The 19,572-nt window shown below is 41.4% G+C and overlaps 1 protein-coding gene across 3 annotated transcripts in view; it reads left to right on the forward strand.

Annotated features, from left to right (window-relative positions):
• The window catches only part of Mamdc2 (MAM domain containing 2), a 177,342-nt gene that overhangs the window by 89,468 nt on the left and 68,302 nt on the right, over positions 1–19,572 (forward strand). For all 3 annotated transcript variants that reach the window (XR_002392433.2, XM_021252726.2, XM_004838163.4), the window contains exons 6-7: positions 8,966–9,222; positions 13,966–14,059. Coding sequence is in view for 2 of the 3 variants with exons in the window: in XM_021252726.2 (XP_021108385.1) it covers positions 8,966–9,222; positions 13,966–14,059 (351 nt within the window). In the remaining variant the exon portion in view is untranslated. The remainder of the gene's footprint in view (positions 1–8,965; positions 9,223–13,965; positions 14,060–19,572) is intronic.

Raw genomic sequence — 19,572 nt, forward strand, 5'->3', positions numbered from 1 at the left:
ATTCTGCTAGACGGATAAGGAAAAGATAAATGTGGCATAGGCAGAAGAGTAGAGGTGCACAAGCAGATAGGTAATTTCATGTTTAGAAAGTGTTGAGAATGCTAGAATGTAGAATGATGGTGGAGTAGCCTCAGATCCTGGGTTATTTTCCTACTTATGATAGTGAGAAGCTTGGATGCTTATGTTCCTCTTGATTCTTCCTTCTTCTCTGCTATTAACTCCAATTTCTCTTCAGTTTTTGGACTCTAGTTTTTCCCATTTATTGGCCAACACCCTTCTCATCTCCATGTAGCACGCACGCGCGCGCGCGCACACACACACACACACACTCGTACATGCATACATTCACATTCCTAACTCCTGAACTTCCATGTAAGTTTTTTCCTGAATAGGATAGGACTAAAAAGTGAGTTCTAAAGATTCTAAAATATTTTATTTGAAGAACTCTGCCTATATAACTCAAAGGTTTGCCCAGGATCACTCTTTAAAAAAAGAAAAATCCCAGTGCTCTAAAAAGGATAGAGGTTGCATTTCTTATTTCATTTGCCTTCGACTGGGTGTATTGAGTTTCCCTGAGCTCTATCAATTTGGGTGGCAAAGTAAAGATGAAATGGTTCAGATGTCTGCCTGCAACAGCAGATTTTGCTCTATACGCATTCATCTTGTGTTCATTCACATAGGGGATTGGCTTATGCCTTTGCTTTCAGGTGAAAACTGGAGAAGCACACGGCGGGGTGAGGGGAATTGGGTGCCTGCTGAGGAACATCAGGTGTGTGGCCAGGGCTGATGGAAGTCTCAGGAGGGCACTAGTCTTGTGCTATGGAAAAAGGAACAGTGAATATATATCTGAAGACTACAATAGAGAAGGAAAGTTTTCTTTCATTTCCTTGTATGTTTTTAACAGTTTTCCCCGAACAAGGAATCAAGATTTTTAAATGAGTACTATGTCTTCAAATTCTTGTCAAATGGTAGAAACAGATGAGAAAACGAAGTATGACAGAAACAGGTAACACAGAATTGTGGTGGGACTTCTTTGGAATACTGGAGGGAATGTGATTTCATTCTGATTTTCTCGGACTCAATTTTGCTTCATGGCATGTGGGTTTATTTCACTGTTAATATTTTATGAAGTAAAATGAAATCTTTCAGGAGGCAACCTACTGACAGCTGCATTCATTATTGTTTTCTACCCGCCTTAGCAAAAGAAGATAATTGCTGTGAAAATAATGAAGGAAACTCATTTCTTTGCTGAGATTTTTCAGATCAAGCCTGCTTAGGGTGCCACTCTGGAAGACACTGGGCAAGATTTCAAAACCTAAAATAACCTAAGAATTCTCTTATTCCATCACAGACCATGTGATGGGTGCATCATCTCTCCAGCACTCGTGACGCTCTTTTCTCATGTTGGTTTGGATTGAGTTCGAGTGCTGTCCTGGAGCACCTATTCATTCGCTCTCTGCACTGATCCATTTAGGTCATACCCCAGCTCTTGGCAGGGAGGCAGCTTTATTAATTTCCTTATCATTGCCTGTATGCAAGCTCTGCTGTATCACCTTCCTCCATCCCTAGATGGCTTGCCATGGCTTCCTGGCCATTTTTACGTATTAACAGACAGCTCAGTTTTAAGGATTAAGTTCAGTCGTATCACAACCCCACTGTCTCATCCAATTCTGATCTTCTCACCCCTAAACCACAGCAGCAGTAGCAGCAGGAACAAAGGTTTCTTCCTTTTCTTTTTGTCTCTTCCTTTTCTTTTTGTCTCTTCCCTTCCTTTTCTCCCATTCACTATGCTACTTCTGGCTTCATCAGGATTGGAGAGATGTAGTGGGGCATGGGACAGAAAGGAAAGGACTCAGGACAAAAAATGTTATTTGCTGGTGCTGTTTAATATTAAATTTATGTCATTCACACTGTAGGTGGTCAAAATCTGGCCTCTTCTCGTGTGAGTTACAGGAATCTCACTTTTCACTTCCCAGACAGGGATGATGTACTCTCTGGCTGGTCATCCATGAATCCCCTTGGCTCCTGTGAATAAAGGGTCACCCTATCAGCCCCTTTCTATGGAGACTACCATGCTGAGAAGAGTCTCTGCAAGGGACTATAGCACAGCTACCTTCTTAGTTGCCCATTTAGGCTAAGGGAAAACTCAACATCTTTGCCTCATCAAACTCTGGAAGTGCCGCTTACTGGAAACAAAACTCCTTCCTCTCTACTCTGCCCCTATAGGACCCTATAGCCCGCTTCCTGCCTTAAACTGTATGCAGTCAAGTGTCAGACACTTGTCTCTGTGTTCTGTAGACTCAGGTTTCCCTGCTCAAGATCTCTCAAGAATTCTAATCACCTTTCTCTCAAGGCCCAAGGCAATTGCAGAACCCAGGAATTTCTCTGCACTTACAGGGAGGGACAAGGTTACATGGGAGTTTCCCTCCTCCACCCTTCACAAGTGATCCTCCTAGGCCTCTTTCCCAAGGAAAGAACAAGGAAACAAGCCCCTTGTCTTCCCTTGAAAGGTCAAAAGGAAAACACAGCAAGTCAACTCTCTAAAAAGAGTAGGAGGAGGAGGAAAAAGAACGAGAGGGGAAGAAGTGGGAGAAGAAGAAGAAGAGGAAGAAGGGGGGAGGGAGGCAGGGAGGGAGCGAAGAGAAAGAAAAAGAAACAGAGAGAGAGAGAGAGAGAGAGAGAGAGAGAGAGAGAGAGAGAGTAGAGCCCTGTCTCCAAACTCTCTGATCCATCTCCAGTCTTCTTACATATGCAGACTGGAGGGCAGAGATGGTACAAAATTGGTAGGTTGGGCCAGACGTGGTAGTATACACCTGTAATCCTAAATTCAAGAAGTCCAGGCAGGAGGATTGCCATGAGTTCAAGGCTAGCCTGGGCTATAGAGTGAGTTCAAGGCCAGCCTGAAGTACTTAGCGAGACCCTGTTTTAAAAAAAAAAAAATGTATGTTGGTAGAGTCACCTTAGGTGCCCAGTTCTGCCACCGAGCATATTGATGGCCTAGCACCCCTCTTTAGAAAATGGAGGTTCTTGTCATCTTTGTTCTTGGTCTTGAGCCCTTACCAGAGACTAAGATAATCCTATTTAGCATTCATTTACATTTCTGTCATCCTATAAAAAGACTGAAATTTGACTCTATGAGAATGAAAGCCACCCAAACCCTTCCAACTAAGAGTTTAGGAACATGACTGTCAGATTGTGGAGTAGTAAAGGGGGCATGTTCCATTGCTATCTTTGTGTGCCATCTGCACACCATGGTACCAGACCAGTGGGTACTTCCATCTGGCAAGTTTCCTCAGACCATGTTGCCTCTTATCCCAAAGAAGCAGCCTGTCCAGACAGCTCGCAAGAGTGAATCCGACAACACAGCTGGAGTACAGATGAGACCAAGGGGCCAAATCACAGCTGAGTCAGGGGACGCCTTTGGCATTACAGCCAGACCATGGGCAGTCTTTGAGGAATGCTGATTACTTGGGCTGCTGAAACATAAATGTTTAAGGCCTGCCCTCAGAGTTCTAGGCCTAAACCAGGGGGAAATGGCTGACTGCCAGGAGCCACTGATTTCCCTGGCAATCCAGCTAACACTGAGGCTTGCTGAAGGAAGGAGGGGATGTCCTTGTCCTGTTTTAGCTGGCACTCAGGCATCATCCCAGGAGGGCCTGCCCTTCCGCTGGCATTATCAAAAATTGTCATCTTTCAGCTGAATTTGAATTTTTTTCTAGAAACCTCAGGCTCTTTGTGGATAATCAGAAGTAGGGAACAATAGACTCTCCCAGTCTCAGTATGGCAAAGCAGCACAGACTTCAGAAGAATGACAGTGAATATCTCAGTTCTTATATGGGGAACACATTGCTCCTCTATATAAAGTCCTTAGTTTTTAATTAAAGTTTTAATACATTCAAATCTCTGGAGCCTGGGGGTTCCCAATAATTTGTTGATTATTAGGATTCTACCTACCCAAGGTCCATCTGTATTCATATCATATCGAAACCAATCCTACTCCAATCTTGATCTGACAAAAACAAAACAAAACAAAAAACCCCACCTCTTCCAGAAGTTCAGGAGCTCAAGGACCCTGGGCCAGATAGAAGGGTTGGCCTCACTGAACTGCACAGGAAAATTCCCATAATAACCAGCACTGAACTTAATTTCTCAAGGACTCCAGGCTACCTTTTTTATTGTCATTGGAAGGGAACATGAATGATACCTGCACCCACCCAACCCCTGGTGGCTCCTCCTCAGAGCAGACTGTACTGGTGACACTCTCCCAGAGCTGTTGTCCTGCCTCCAGCCTTGCCTCCCGGGAGCAATACCTGAGAGGTGGTTTCTGAGCCATTTCCACTCCTTCAGCTGAGATGAAAAACTTGTAAGAGCTGTGTTTGGTTTCCCAGTGAGATAATTGTTGTTATTCAGATCACCAGTAATTAGAACCCAACTGTGGCAATAAATGAAGGATAAAGAAGAAAAGAAAGGCAGCACAGTGTGGTCTAGTCTAGTGGTTCCATGAGACTTGGTGTCTGCAGTCTTGGTCCAATTCCCTGTGGCCTTTCTGACTCACTTTGGGGAGGTCACATTGTGTTTGCCTGATGCTTTTTGGATCAGACATGTGCTTGTGGTTCACTTGGCCTAATGTCACGAGCACGGGTTGTTAATGCAGCAAATGCAGGGATTAAAATATTGTCCACACAGCAGGTGAGTAATTATCCCTTAAAAAAGACAATCAGATGTCTGTCCTCTGCAGGCTGGATGAATTTATAATGAGGCTAGGGGTGAGAAATTTCTCTAGCTTGGCTCAGTTGTAGCAAACTCCTGAAGTGGAGTGAATAGATTCAAGTGGATTTGTTAAATTTTTCGGATGCATTGAGAGTCTTCTAGAATCTTTGGAGGTAGATACTCCTCACCCTGGGCAAAATGGTTTCTCTCTTCAGGACTGAGTCACTTTGGGCCCCCATGAAGCAGACACTAAGCTGGGGTTAGATGGGGAAGAAACGTTAGAGGAGATGATGGTGAAGGACTATGGGAAAAGAAGTCAGAGTAGGGCCAAGGCCAGCATACTCATTAGGGACAGAGGGCACAGTGCTTAATAGCCATGACATTTTAGGGGTCCATAAAAATGTCTGCATCTTAGTATTTTAAAATCAGAAGGAAAATATGAGTACAGAAATAACCAGTACAGTAACATACCAGGCCTAAAATTACATTCATCTTTCTGCCAATGCAGTCATAGACTACATTTTTAGTATTGCTAAGGGAGAAGGGGCCCATAGCATAAAACATCCCTTGGGCCCACAAGTCACAGTGTGGCCCTGGGCAGGAAGAGCCTCAGTACAGGATACACATCCTAAGGAAGAGGAGAGGCCGGGCTGAGGGGAATTGTTGAGCAGCCCTCAGTGGTGTAGCCTTGGTAAAAACACTGTTGTTGACACAAAGGTTCCAGAGCTGGAGACTGACAGGCAGTTATGGTCCCTGCAGCAAGTTCTCCTGACAGAGACCTCAGTGGCGCACCTCCACAGCTGCGTGCTGACATACTGAGTAAGCAAAGTATCAAAGTATCCTCACTCACTCTCCTCCTCTCAGTTCCCCAGATGCATATCTGCACAGGGATTCTGTTTCATTGGTAAGACGTATTGTACAAGGCAATAAATAATTCCTCTCTGCTTTTTTTTTTTTTTTTTTTTGGTGTGGTACTGCACTGAGCTATCCCCACACATCCCAGCCCATTTTTTAAAAATACATATTTTAGGGTGGGGGATTTAGCTCAGTGGTTCTGCTGCCTGCCTCGAAAGCGCAAGGTCCTGAGTTTGATCTCCGGTACCAAAACATAAAAATAAAAATACCGATTTTATTTAGGGACAAGTTCTTGCTAAATTGCCCAGGATAGGTTCAAATTTGGGATTCTCCTGCCTCAGTATCCCAGAATGCTGGGATTACAGGTGTGTGCTGCCACACCCAACTTTTATCTCTGCCTTTGATACTACCATGAGTTCTTTTATTTATAATAGAGAGAGATTTTTAAAATTTTAATACATGTAGATATTAATAAGAAAATATTAAAAAGCACTCTTCTTACTTCTATGAAAAAAATAAGAGTTCCATAACGAAATAATTATAAAATAACAATAGTGTGCACACACTGTGCGGCACAATCTTAAAAGAATGGCCAAAATGAGTTCTTAGTGAATAGAGTTCTGTTACAGAGCTGAACTTGTCACATGCATTCTCTATTTCTAGAAGGCTCTGTGAAGGCTGACTGGCCCCAGGACTGATTTAGAGGCCATTTGAGCTTAGGATAAGGAAGAGTAGTAGCCTTCCTTCCATATCAGAGATTCTCTGGTTTGGTCGAGTCTGCCGTCCTGATTCTCCCTTTGAAAGTCCTTCACAGAAGAGACCCAACTGGACTCTATTAGCCATGTCCATTCTGCATATATGTTTTTTAATACACACCAAGTTTAAAAAATTCTGGTAGGGGGTGTTCCTTTTAGGATGACTTGTGCTGCTCAACATTTATATATTGAAGTCCTAAGCCCCAGTACATCGGGATGTGACCTTATTTGGAAATTTCGTACATAATGAAAATGAGGTCATGTTGGAGTAGAGGGGCCCCCAATCCAATATAACCAGTGTTCTTAAGGAAAGGGGAGCTTGGGACACAGAGGAAGACACATGCACAGGGAGAATGCTATATAAAGATAAAGACTAAGAGCTGCAAGCCAAGGAATGTCAAAGACAGCCAGCAACCCTCTGGAAGCCAGGAGAGAGGCCTGGGGCAGATCTTCCCCTCACAGCCTCCTGTTGACATCCTGATCTCAGACTCTCAGACTTGTAGCCTCCAGAACTGTGAGAAAATAACCTTTTGTTGTTTAAGCTGCCCAGTATGTGCTATTTTGTTATGTTGGCCCCAGAAACTAATATAAGGAGCATCAATGCAAAATGGATAGGTTTGCCACATAAACCCGTATTTTGGGCTTTGGTGGGAAAAGCCTGCAGCTTGGGCTGGATGGAGGGACATCAGCTGGAGTGCAAGCTGTGTGCCCAGGGAGGCTGCAGAACAGGGGCTCCCTCCACAGCTAACTAAGGCTGTGGGAGGACAGGGGCCCAGCATTACTAGATTTCCCAGCTTTTCCTGGGAAGCTTGATTTTTGTTTCTTGTTGCTGGAGAAATATGATTTCAAATGCTGGCAGCTAATTTACCAGCCTTTCTTTTCTCCCTGACCCAGTCTACTTCATACACACATTTCATCTGGCTGGCTCCCCTGAGCGTCTGAGTTTGTGATCTGTGTTTATTCACAGTTGCATGGCTTACAAGCAGATAGGAAAAATTACATTTAAACAAGGGAGATTATTCAGGGGTTTGAATAATTTGCCACCAAGAAAAAGTGAGCTTTGATCTGTCCATCTTTCCTTTGCCATTTTAGGGTGATAACCTTTGTGAGACTCTGTGCTTTGAAAAACCATATGTTGAGGGCCTTACACAAACCAACAATGTACTAAAATAAGAATTGCATATGCTGTATTGCTCCTAGTATTCTTACTACTCATTTGGTGGGGGAAAAGAAATTCTTATTAACCAGGCATTATATAATAAAATTGAAGATATTAAGTAGTAATTTTTCTGACCTTGTAAATAGAAATAAAATTCCATCCAAGATACACTGCAGAACACCCCTCTGTGATTGTTGAAATAAATTCATACAGAATTGCTCATAGTAATAGCTACCCTATATATAAAACAGACTATATGGCGAGTATGGTTCTAGATTCATAAGTGGCATTACTTTATTTCATTGTAATTATGTTAGGCAATTAAAAGAAGCCAGACACTCTTTACAGACAGTCTCATTTAACAGTTATGTCAACCCTATTAGGGACATGGTCAGCCCTCTGTATCCGGGGCTCCACATCTGTCAGTTCAACCAACAGATAAAAAACATTCAGAAAAAAATTGCATCAGTACAGAATATATACAGACTTTTTCTTGATAACTTTCCCTAATAAATGGAGAATAACTGTTTACATGGAATTTACATCACATTAGGTGTTATAAAATATCTAAAAATGATTTAAGATACATGGAAGGATTGTGTAAGCTATCTGCAAATACTACCTCCATTTTATATAAAGAATTTGAGCATCCACAGAGTACAGTCTCCTCAGAGAGTCCTGGAACCAGTCCTGTATGGACACCAGATCAGGAAATTGATGGCCAGACAAATTCAGAAACTGGCTCAAGGTCACAACATTAGTGGGAAGGGAGCAGGACCCAAGGTCAGCTCGATGACCTTTCCTATCAAAGCAGCCTCCATTTGGCCACACGGCTTCTCTGCTCCTGTCCTCTATAGCCTCTGCGTCCACCAGCAGTAGTGTCATAAGTTCAGACTTCCAAATCCCAGTCTTATCTGCAGTGTTGATCAGCCAACCCAGCCCACTAGTGATGCGCAAATTGCCATCTAGTTTGAATTCACAGTCTTAGTTCCACTCAAAAAACACACAGTGACATTTTGTATAAATTGTCAGAGTGTCCAGAGGGTCCATGCATGCCCTTTTCATAATAGATGGCATGTTCACTGTGCTCTTAAAGTCTTCCAATTCAAAGAAGTCTTGGGAAAGGGTGGCTTCTGGGGCACTGTTCTGTTTCTTTGCAGCCGTGCGTTCATCCTGTGAAAATACAAGCACTTTGCAGATGACACATCTCCATTTCTATATGTAAACTTTACTACCATCAGAAATAAGAGAAATAAAAACAATGGTCCTCACTACCTCATCTAGCTTTAACAATGGACTGTGAAGCCTGTGTGCTGTCTCCCAGCAGCAGCATTTATCCACACATGCCGGACTGCTTTCCTCTGTAACCCACCCACTTCGCCTCCACCACTCCTACTGAATTATGTTGAAATGAGTCCCAGAACTGTGCTCTTTCATCTGCAGCCACCCAGCCTGACTTAGCCTGTGTTCTCCCTCTGATTTCCAGGGCACTACATGTATGTGGACTCGGTTTATGTCAAGCACTTCCAGGAGGTGGCGCAGCTCATCTCCCCGATGACCACGGTCCCCATGTCTGGCTGCCTGTTCTTCTATTACCAGCTCCAGCAGGGCAATGACAACGTCTTCTCCCTCTACACTCGGGATGGGACGGGCCTGTATGAGGAGATATGGAAAGTGGACAATCCGGGAAACGCAGCCTGGAACCTTGTGGAGGTGGAGTTCAGTGCTCCTTACCCCATGGAGGTAGGTGTGCCAGGGAGCCAGGTGTGCCCTGGCGTGGACACGTGGCAGCAGTGCCACCTCATATAGGCATGGAGGTCACACACTCTCCAGCCTTTCATTCCTAATGCACCTTGATGGTTGTTTTTTTGTTAAGTGGGCACACATTGAATTTATTTTTAAAGTTTCATTTAATTTTTAATTGACAAAATTAATTGTACACATTTTTTGCATAGTGTGATGTTTTGACACATGTATACAATGGGAAACAATCAAATCTGAGTAATTAGCACATCCATCAACTCATTTATCATATCCTTGTAGTAAGAACACTCAAAATCCTCTCTTCTAATAATTTGTAATATGCAATATATTATTACTAGCTATACTCAGCCTATTGTGCATTAGACATCAAAATTTATCCCTCCCATCTAACCATAACTTTGTACCCAATGACCATTATCTCCTTTTTCCCCTTGAGTTCCTGTTTGTAACTCTATTTTAATCTTTCTTTTCCTTTCTCCACCTTTCTCCTCTCTTGTATGTGCCCTTCTATCTTCTTTTTTTATTACTTTCATGGTCTAGTGAGCACATTTTTATAAGGATAAATATGGGAAAAGTCAGTCAACTAACTAGATCTCCTGGAAAATGCTCTCTCTGGTCCTTGTACTGTGCCCATCGAGAGTTCAAAAGATGAGGCCAGGCTCCCCGGTGCAACTCATTCCTGGACTTCCATTCTTGACAACAGCTTTGAGGTCTTTTTTTAATTGAGGGATTTGTCTTGCCAGAAAAAAAGTGATTTCTTTCTTTGCAGCATAATGTCTCAAAAATCAGAAATGAACTTATTATTAAAGCCCTAATTTGAAACCAGCTTTGGTGCTTTTATTTTAAAGGTATTTTTACAGTTATATAAGTGGTAAATGTCCAGTGCAGGGAATTAGAAAATTTGGAGAAGCAAAGTAAGTTGAAACACCCTAAGCCCATCTACAAAGATGAAAACTACAAGCATCTTGGTATTTATCCTGACAGACCTTTTTCCAAGCATGCATATTAACACATATCTACATCTATGTGTGTATTTGAGAACTTCAGATCACTTTTATTACTATCTAACAAAGTAGATAAAATTATTCCCATATTTGCAGATGAAAAAGGAGAAAACAGTGTCCAAGAAATTTAACATCTTTTTTCTAGGTCACACAGCTAGGAAACTTGAGACTGAGATCTGACCTACAGCTCAAAGAGGGGGCCCTGTCCAAGGAGCCCGAGGACCTCGAGGACCTGGGTGTAGCCTTGTGGTTGCTATATATGTGCGATTGCTGAAAGGGCTTGGAGCTATAAATAGGGTCTTAGTTACAAGTTACTGATACCCCTCACTCTTTAATTTGTGCTTTTCGCAATATCTCCCCCAGTTCCCTTTAAAGTGTAGAAGTGCTTATTCCTCTGGCTGCTTTTCAGTGGTGCCATCTGCTAGCCTGCTGTAGAGCTGCAGAGGATGCTGGGGCGGGTCCTGGTTTCTGACGTGTCCCATCCATTGATGGCGTGCCTGCCTCTTCCCCACCTCCTTCCTCCCTCTTACACCCCACCCTCGAAAGGTCCCAGAGAGAGCACAGTGCCATTTGCAGAATGTGTGCTATTTCCTATCCCCAAGTCTGACCAAGCCTCAATTTGCTCTTGCATTCCAATGGAAATTTTTCTGTGAGTTTGGGTTACAAGGAAAAAAAAGAAATGCATGTACTGCTTCAGAATATGTTCCTTCTATTAATAATGAAACAAGTCCCCGACACACCCACACACACATACAAATAAATTGTCTTTACCAACTCCTCTCATGCAACCATATAAAATACTTACACTTTGTATGAGTGAAATGTCGCTGAGGGTAAGGCTGGATGATCACAGTTTTAAACCCAGACTGGGCAATTTAGGAACTTAGTGACACTGTCTGGATTTTTTTTTAAAGTTCTGAAAGGTTGTAGCTCAGTGCAAAGGTCTTTGGTTTAAACCCCAGTATGACAAACACCACAATAGTAATAAATCAATCCATTGCATTTGAAAAGTTACAATGCTAGACACTATTAAACCCCAACAGGCATCTCTGGGTCCATATGTATGTGATTTTACTCCAGTGGTCTGAACCTATTTGCTGGTATTATTTGCTCTTGTAATTGCCAAAAATGGGAACTTGTCCTGTGAAAATCAGTAAACTTATTTTCACCATGTTCTCAAAGGAATTTTAAAAAGGAAAACAAATGCTGGAGACTATCTTTCTGAACGAGAGAGAATGGCGTGTGGGCTGTGTATAGCATGTTCTCATCAGAACTGTCATTCTTAATCTACCTGCTCAGTAGGAACTAGGTTCTGTCATTCACTTCCTTTACCAGCCAGAGTCTTGAGAGCTCAGTGTCATGGATTTATGTCAAGTTTGTGAATGTAATTGGCTGCTTCTCATATGTCCGTGTCTGTTCCTTCATTTGTAACCCTTGCTGTTTGTGAGAGACAAACCTCTGGGCTCCCCTTGCATTTTGGAGAGCCTGGGTCCAGGAGAAACATTGTGATTAAGCTGAAAGGGACCCTAAGAACCATCTAATCCCATCTTTTTTTCAAAAATGAAGCTGAGGCTTGGAAAAGAGACAAGGCCTACTCAAGCTAATTAGTGGTGCAATTGGCACAAACTTGAACAAGAGTTCAAGAGAGAGCCTGAAGGAAAAGATGTAAAATTAGTTCAGAGCTTATTCTGTACCTGACTCTGTGCTGGAGTCTTTATATACATTATCTCATTTTATTTCCCCAACAACCCCGCAAAGTAGGTGCTATTATAATAAATAAAAACAGCAAGACTTCAAGAGATTTAGCAGTGGATCAGAGGTTGCCTAGCTAGGAGGTGATGAAAATGGAATTTGGGCTCTGGTCGCTCTGTCTCTGAGACACTGTTGTCTTCAGAAGAGGTTGCAAACTAAGCCTATGGGTCAAATCTAGTGGATGGTTATTTGTCTGGTTCCTGTAATGGTTTGTTTTTTGTTTGTGTTTTGCTTGTTTTAATTTTTGAACTACCTGCCAGGATTGAAAAATCCAAATATATCAAGTAAAATCAAGAGATTTGGATCCTCTGGATAACTTGCTAGATGCAAACATGTTAGGCCTTCTGTTTGTTTGCTGGAGCTATCATAACAAAGTAGCACAGAGTGGGTGACTTTAAAAAATAGAAATTTACTGTCTCACATTTTGGGAGGCCCAAAGTCCATGATCAAGTGAAGGATTTGTTCCTTCAACAGCTGTGAGGGAGAATTTGTTCCAGGACAGTCTGTCACTTCTAGCAGTTTGCTGACAGTATCTGGTCCTGATAGGATTAGAGATTTCTACCTTTGTCTTCATGTGTGCCTCTTTGTGTATCTATCTCTCCACCTAAAGTTTTCCCTTTTTTATAAGAGTGCCAATCATTTGGATTAGAAACCCACCCTTTTGCCTATAACCTCACCTTAACCAATTACATTAGCAGTCACTTTATTCCCAAATAAAGTAACGTACCAAGGTACTGAGGGTTGGGATTTCAATATGAATTTGAGGGGACACAATTCAGCCCATAGCCCGCCTGACTTCCCAACATCAGCAACTGATGGAGCTGAGTAGTTGCTGCCCTCTTTGGATAGACTTGCCTTCTCCATTTCTCAAAAGTGCATATAGCAGCCCTTCTTCATGCATTTATACTACCTGCCTGGCCCTTACAAGCGCTTAAGTTTCATACCCTGCTCCACGCTGTGTTCTCATGCTCTCATCCCACACAACGTGGACTCCACACCTGGGTGGTTTTCTCTACATGGGTGAAGGCTATGCTCACCACACCTGATCCCCCGTGGTCACAGGCAGAAAGACAACTGAATTTAGACTTAGTCAGTGGCAAGTGAGACAGCAAAACGAAAGGGGTTGAACTCATTAACCCATGTTCTCTCTATCTGTTGGAACGTGCCTGGACATGCCAAGATCAAGGCACTCATCTCTAACCACTGCATCTGTGCCTCCAGTAGAGCTCCACATGGGAAGAAAGGATAGAGACTCAGATGGCTTAGCTCCCTGTGGACGTGGACGGCAGGGGGAGAAAATGGCCTGTTTTCTCCACTCAGCCTGGTTTTCCTTGAATCTAACTTCATAATGCTAATGAATTCTAGAGTTGTATCAAAACAATATGGGCACTGCAGCTGATCCTCAAGGAAGAGGGAAATATCTACCAGTAAATGCAAATTTAGGAAGTCTGAGTCCATGGGGGCTGTGGTAACAAAATGGCACAGACTGCATAGCTTATAAACAGCAGAAATTTACTTCTTATAGGTCTGGACCATGGGAAGTCCAAGACAAGGGTGCTGGTAGATGTAGTGTCTGATTGATGCCTTCTCACTGTGTCTTTATATGATGAAAAGGGCAAACAGGCTCCCCTGTTAGAGACACTAGTCCTATGTATGAAGGGTCTGCCATCAGGACCTCATCATCTCCCCAAAGTCCACTTCCTAATACCATTACACTGGGAATGAGACCTCAACATATAACTTGTCAGGGGACAAGGCATTCAGATTATAGTAGTTTCATTCTCCTACAAAAGGTTATGAGTTGGGTAGAGTGCTTCCCAAACACTTATATTTGGGAACATAATTACATGTCCTTGTGACTTGGACTCAACTGGTTTGATTGGCATGTCACTGTAAAATATGGTTAACAACACTTAAGCCTAACAGAAATATGTAAACATGGGGCAACGTGTCACTTTCCTCCTAGGTTATTTTTGAAGTTGCTTTCAATGGTCCCAAAGGAGGATATGTTGCCCTGGATGATATTTCTTTCTCTCCTGTTCACTGCCAAAATCAGACAGGTAAGCATTCTCTTTTTTTCTTCTTTCCATTTGGAATTTTTCTTTCTTAATAGATACCTGGTGTCAGGACTTGCTTTAAATTGTCTTTGATTTCCTCAGCTTTTCTCTTATCCTTAAAAAATTAATGACCTGAATTCTCGCTTTCTTGGACTATTACCCACTTTTGTCCCCCATAGAGTGAGTCTAATTGTTCTAAAACCATGGGTTACATTTTCCCTACCTTCTACTAAAGGAAATTTAAATAATATTAACTTACTGTAACTCATCTTTGTTTTTAAAGGGTATCTTGATGGGTGGCAGGATAGATGGGGAAAAATGCTTACAATCTACTGAAGATAATTATAATAACTCTTTCCAACTTTATCCAAGATTTATAAATGCCCCTATGTTTAAATATATTAGTATTTGTTAGACATCTCTACAATGGTTTTGCTTAGGTATTACATACACTTAATTTATTTACTTTTTTTTTCCAAAGTGATCCCTCAAATAATTTTATTCTGACATTTTTACTTTCTGGGAAAATAGATAAACAAATTGACTCTAAGTGAATTAGGAAATAAATGGTTTAGAGTAAGAAGGATGACAATATAATAATAATAATGATGATAACACATTACATTACATTACATTACATGTAAATGTAATTGACCTTACCAGTTAGTGAATTTGTTTCCTTGAGGGGTCCAGGGAGACACTGTGGTCATCACATATTAGTGAGCCCTCATCGTGGCCTTTGGAGCACAGGAAATACATTTTTTGAACTTGACCTTTGTGGTCTGACTTTCACTTATGGTAGAGTCAAACTCTAATTTCATAAGGTTTCAGATATATGTATTCTATTAGGAAGATTCTAAGAAAGATAATATTTGTACTGGAGCTAAACTATTACCCCAGAATCGGAAAGAAACTTAATTTGCTGAAACTAAATATTATTTTTTACTAATTGTATTTTTAAAAAGAGTAGTGAAACAGAATCAACTAGACCTACATATTTTTATCTTTTTGGTTTTTTTCCTGGTGCTGGAGGTCAAACCTAGAACCTTACACATACTAGGCAAGTTCTCTACCATTTAACTACATACCAAGCCCTGGATTTACATATTTTAAGTGATTTAAATCAAAGAACAATCAAAGATTAAGAGTCTCTAAATTTGACATAACAGAAACAAAAGTCTTCTACTCTAAAATGTGATCTTCCCCTAATTCCACCAATTAATATTTCAATTATATTAACAGTAATTCCACAACCTCTTTATCATTATTTTTAGAAAGTTCCTCTTTTCTATTACCCATTATTTTTAGAAAGCTCTTCTTTTCTGTTACCAGGCACATACACTGAGCTCTGTGAGCCAGATGCTGGGTCTCTGGAAGCATAGTCCTTTACTTTCATACTTTATCTTGTATTTCACAAATAGTTTATGTCTGTATGTCTCATAATAGGTGCCAATATTTTTCTTTATCTTGGTTAGTTCCTGACTTGTTGTATCTGCTTTCCCAGCCAGATCTAAAGTTTTTTTTCCCCATCTCCATATTAGGCAGAGATAGGAATTAGTTCAACATATGAACCATATGTTGTTACCATCTCATTAGGCTTACAGTTAATCCTGTGACTCCAATGGATCTCAGTTTCCCACACCTGAGATCCATTAGAGTCACAGGTTTAAAAACCAGTGTCCCATGGCTTCATCCAAGTAACCCCCTAGTTACTCATAGTCTGGTTTCTCTTCAGATCGCATAAATCTTTCACCTTTTACCAAGCAACCCCCTAATATGCTTTCACAGGACAGTGAAACAACCCCACTTTAAGTTATAGCTGTTCCTTTCCCAAGTCTTTTCCAACGACAAACTCCTCTCCATCGCCGTGTTTGGCCTGCAGTCTAGACTACAGGAGTAAGCTGTCCTTGTGGTCTGTAAATCCTTGCATATCTAATAGGCATTCCTGTCTACTTCTAGGAATCTTGCCATAATGCCCAACCCCAAACTGAAAGCCCCAACCTCCTCTCTGGGCTTGAGCCCACCCCACGCCCAGGCTGGGAGTATCCTGACATTCGTGGACACTCTTCTCAGAGGACAACTACATTGGCCATTCAACAACACGCTGGCAGACCTCTTGTTAGTTGTAAACTCTGCTCTAATTCAGCTGCCTGGGTTATACCTGAAGTTGCCAGTTTTCTTTATCTCAAATGCCCTCAGGGGTCTTCACAGCCCAGACAGTAGCCCAGAGATCCCCTTGTGTCATAACCCTTCCCCAAGCTAGCTTTGAACTGTGTCCACTGACATAAAACTACCCAGCAAGTTTAGCAGCCTTCAGAGCACCGTGCCCCCAGTGTCTGTCTTTTCTAGCACTGCAGGGACTGATGAGCCTTTTAGATCTGTAGGGCTGATGCTGAGTTTGTCTCCATGAACTCCATGGAGCAGAGGAAATGATGAGAAACACTCCTTATTATTCTTCTGAAACTGCAACACACTCCAGCTAATTAGATTATCTTCAAAGCCTCTCATTTCCAAGAAGTCCAAGTGTCAGAAAGTAAGTAATTAACTAAAACTTACATGGTGATGCTTTTAGGTAATTTGCTTTAAGTGGCTTTATTTCTTCTTCTTTTTTTTCCCCCTCACTTTTTTTCTCCCATGATTATCAACTGAGGCTCAAGGGCTTCCACCTACCTCTGATTCCTTCCTATTCCTTTGAATGTGTTATTAACACTCCCTAGCAGCTCCATCTGTGATCACCACTTGACCTGCACTTCTGAAACAAGCTTGAACCAAAGGCTTTGTCTCCACGCTGATCCCTGGACAACTCCCTCTGTGGGGTCACCACCAGGGCCCCTGGCCCCATCCTCAGCAGTCAGATACTGTCCCAGGGTAAAAATGGTATTCTAGGTGGAACAGATTTAGTCTTTGAGTCACACTTTTGAGATTTCCTTTTTATCAGACCACAGACAAATTCACCTCTAAGAGTATGTATTCAGCAAAAGAATATAATCACATCATCAGGAAAATTTTTTTCTATATGATCCAGTGCATCACCATGGAGAAAAGTGATCCTTTCTTACTTTTAAGTTTTGTTTTGCTTTGTTTTTTAATAGAGTTTATTTTTTAGTGAACTCGTAGGATTGCAGCAAAATTAAGCAGAAGGTAGAGATCTCTCATATGTCCTTCCCTGCATACACATCGCTGTGTATGTTAAGATCCACTCTAGGTGTTGTGCATTCTAGTTTGAACAAATGTATAAGGACATGTATCCATATTATAGTGTCATATAGAATATCCCTAGCTGCCCCTGGTAACCACTGATCTTTTTATTCTTTCTATAATTTTGCCTTTCTCAGAATGCCATGTAATGGATTCATATAGTATTTAGCCTTTTTGTATTGGCTTTCTTCAATTAGTAATATCCATTTAAGTTTTCTCCGTGTATTTTCTTGACTCAAAAGCTAACTTCTTTTTAGCACTGAATGATATTCCATTTTCTTGATGTAGAAATTCATGTGTCCATTCACCTACTGGCTTCTCCCACATTATGGTGGCTCTATATAAAACTGCTGAGCCAGGCATGGTGGTGAAGTAGGGAGGCTAAGGCAGGAGAATTGCAAGTTCAAGGCCAGCCTGGCAACTTGGCAAGACCCTGTCTCAAAATAAAAAATAAGAGTGGCTGAGGGTATAAGTCAGTGGTACCAGATTGTCTAGCAAGTATAAGGCCCTGGGTTCAATCTCCAGTGCTCAAAAGAATAGTAATAATCAATAAGTAAAACTACTATTAACTTCCAAGTTTTAGCACTACCTCCTTCCCTTTCCCACGTAATAAATAAGATTCTCTTGCAGGCACCCAAGGCTGCTGCTTTGAGATTCCTTTCTGATGAGTAATTTTGCTGGCTTGCCATTCTCTTTGGACGTGGTGTTTGCAATTACCACACCATTTCCAGAACTAGATAGTCATCTGTTGATTTCCATTGGATTTCCGTCTGTTTTTTCTCTACCAGGTAGCAGAGGGTTGACTAATATTGAAGACCATCATAGGATAGTTTCAAATCTCCACTGGAGAAATTTGAAGGATCCCTGTTGGTAGACATCATGCTCATTTTTCACAGACTTTGTCTTCGGGGTATACAACACACCCTGGTGCTGACAGAATCAAGCAGAGGAGAGTATGAGTTAGTCCACGATGGCAGAGCACTGAGAGTTATATTAATTTCTTTTTCTCCTATCTGGCTCTCAGAGTTTGTTCCTAGGGCATAAGACCTGAGATACTATCAGATTTGGGTTATACAGGGAATTTTTCTTTTTATTCTTTTTCTGTGAGGTGTTATTAGTTACTCTTTTGAGTTATTTTGTTTTTCAGAAACTATTTTTGTTTCATTTCAAACTCAGACAAAATTTGTGGGAATACTGTAGAGAACTCCCATGTATGTTTCAGCCAGAAATACAAATTATTAACATTTTGCCATGTTTGTTTTATCAGTCATTTAAGAGTAGGTTACAATAATTTCCAACGATGAATGTCATTATATTGTATACCTAAAATGTACCAATGATTAGAATGAATAATCGATAATGTAAAATAGGAAGAAAAGGTCCAAAGGGGTAGGGGCAGTGGGAGGGGCAGGGGAAAGGAAAGAAGGGAAAGGAGAAATGATGAGAAATGGAAAAAATGGAAATAAAGTCTTTGTAAATAGGGAAGGGTGGAGAGTGTGAAGGGAGGGCTAGGAATGGGGAAAAAATAAGAACCAAGATGCATTATATAAAGGTACAATTCCCAATGAGAAATGTAATTGTGTTGTATACCTACAATGTACCAATAAAAGAATTTAATACAAAAAAAAGAGTAGGTTGCAAACATTTTACCTTTTTACCCCTTAATATTTCATTGTGTATTTTCTAAAGCCAAACACTCTCCAGTGTAACTATAAGACAACTATAAAGTTCAGGAAATGTTATACTAATCATCAACTAACTTAAAGTCCATGAACCAGTTTTTCCAGCTGCACGGACGATGCCCTTTACAACTCTGCGCTCCTCTGGACAAGCTGGGCTCTTGGATCCTTTGTGGGATTTGGTTGCCATGCTTCTTTCCAACCCTTGAATCTGGGTCAATTCTTCCATCCACTTAAATGTTTTCTTTCTTTGAAAATTGACAAATTGAGAACATAGTGAGTCTTTGTCCTAAACAGCTCTCTGTGTCACCAGCTCACTTGGGCTCTCAGAACCCAAAACTTTCTCTAGAGGTGATTTTCCATTTGTATAAAACAGTATCCTTTCTTCCTGACCCTAGAACAGGCTAACATATCTGTTGGCCTACAGACCAGAAGCACACGCCACTGCATTGACTATGTCCCAAACTGTCACCATCACATCCACTCTGAACCCTGAGGGCAGTCGAAACACTGAGGCTTACCAGTCATTTGTCAATACTGCAGAAAACTCTTATGTTCCATTGCATCCTGATAATCTCAGAGGAGGCGACGTTCATAGGCTGGGGTAAACCATACCAGCACTCAGCAAAGCCAAAAACC

The sequence above is a fragment of the Heterocephalus glaber genome, unplaced genomic scaffold (genome assembly GCF_053883595.1).
Source record: "Heterocephalus glaber isolate CG9 unplaced genomic scaffold, H.glaber_assembly_v1.0 deba00001481, whole genome shotgun sequence".
Classification (NCBI taxonomy): Eukaryota; Metazoa; Chordata; class Mammalia; order Rodentia; family Bathyergidae; genus Heterocephalus; species Heterocephalus glaber.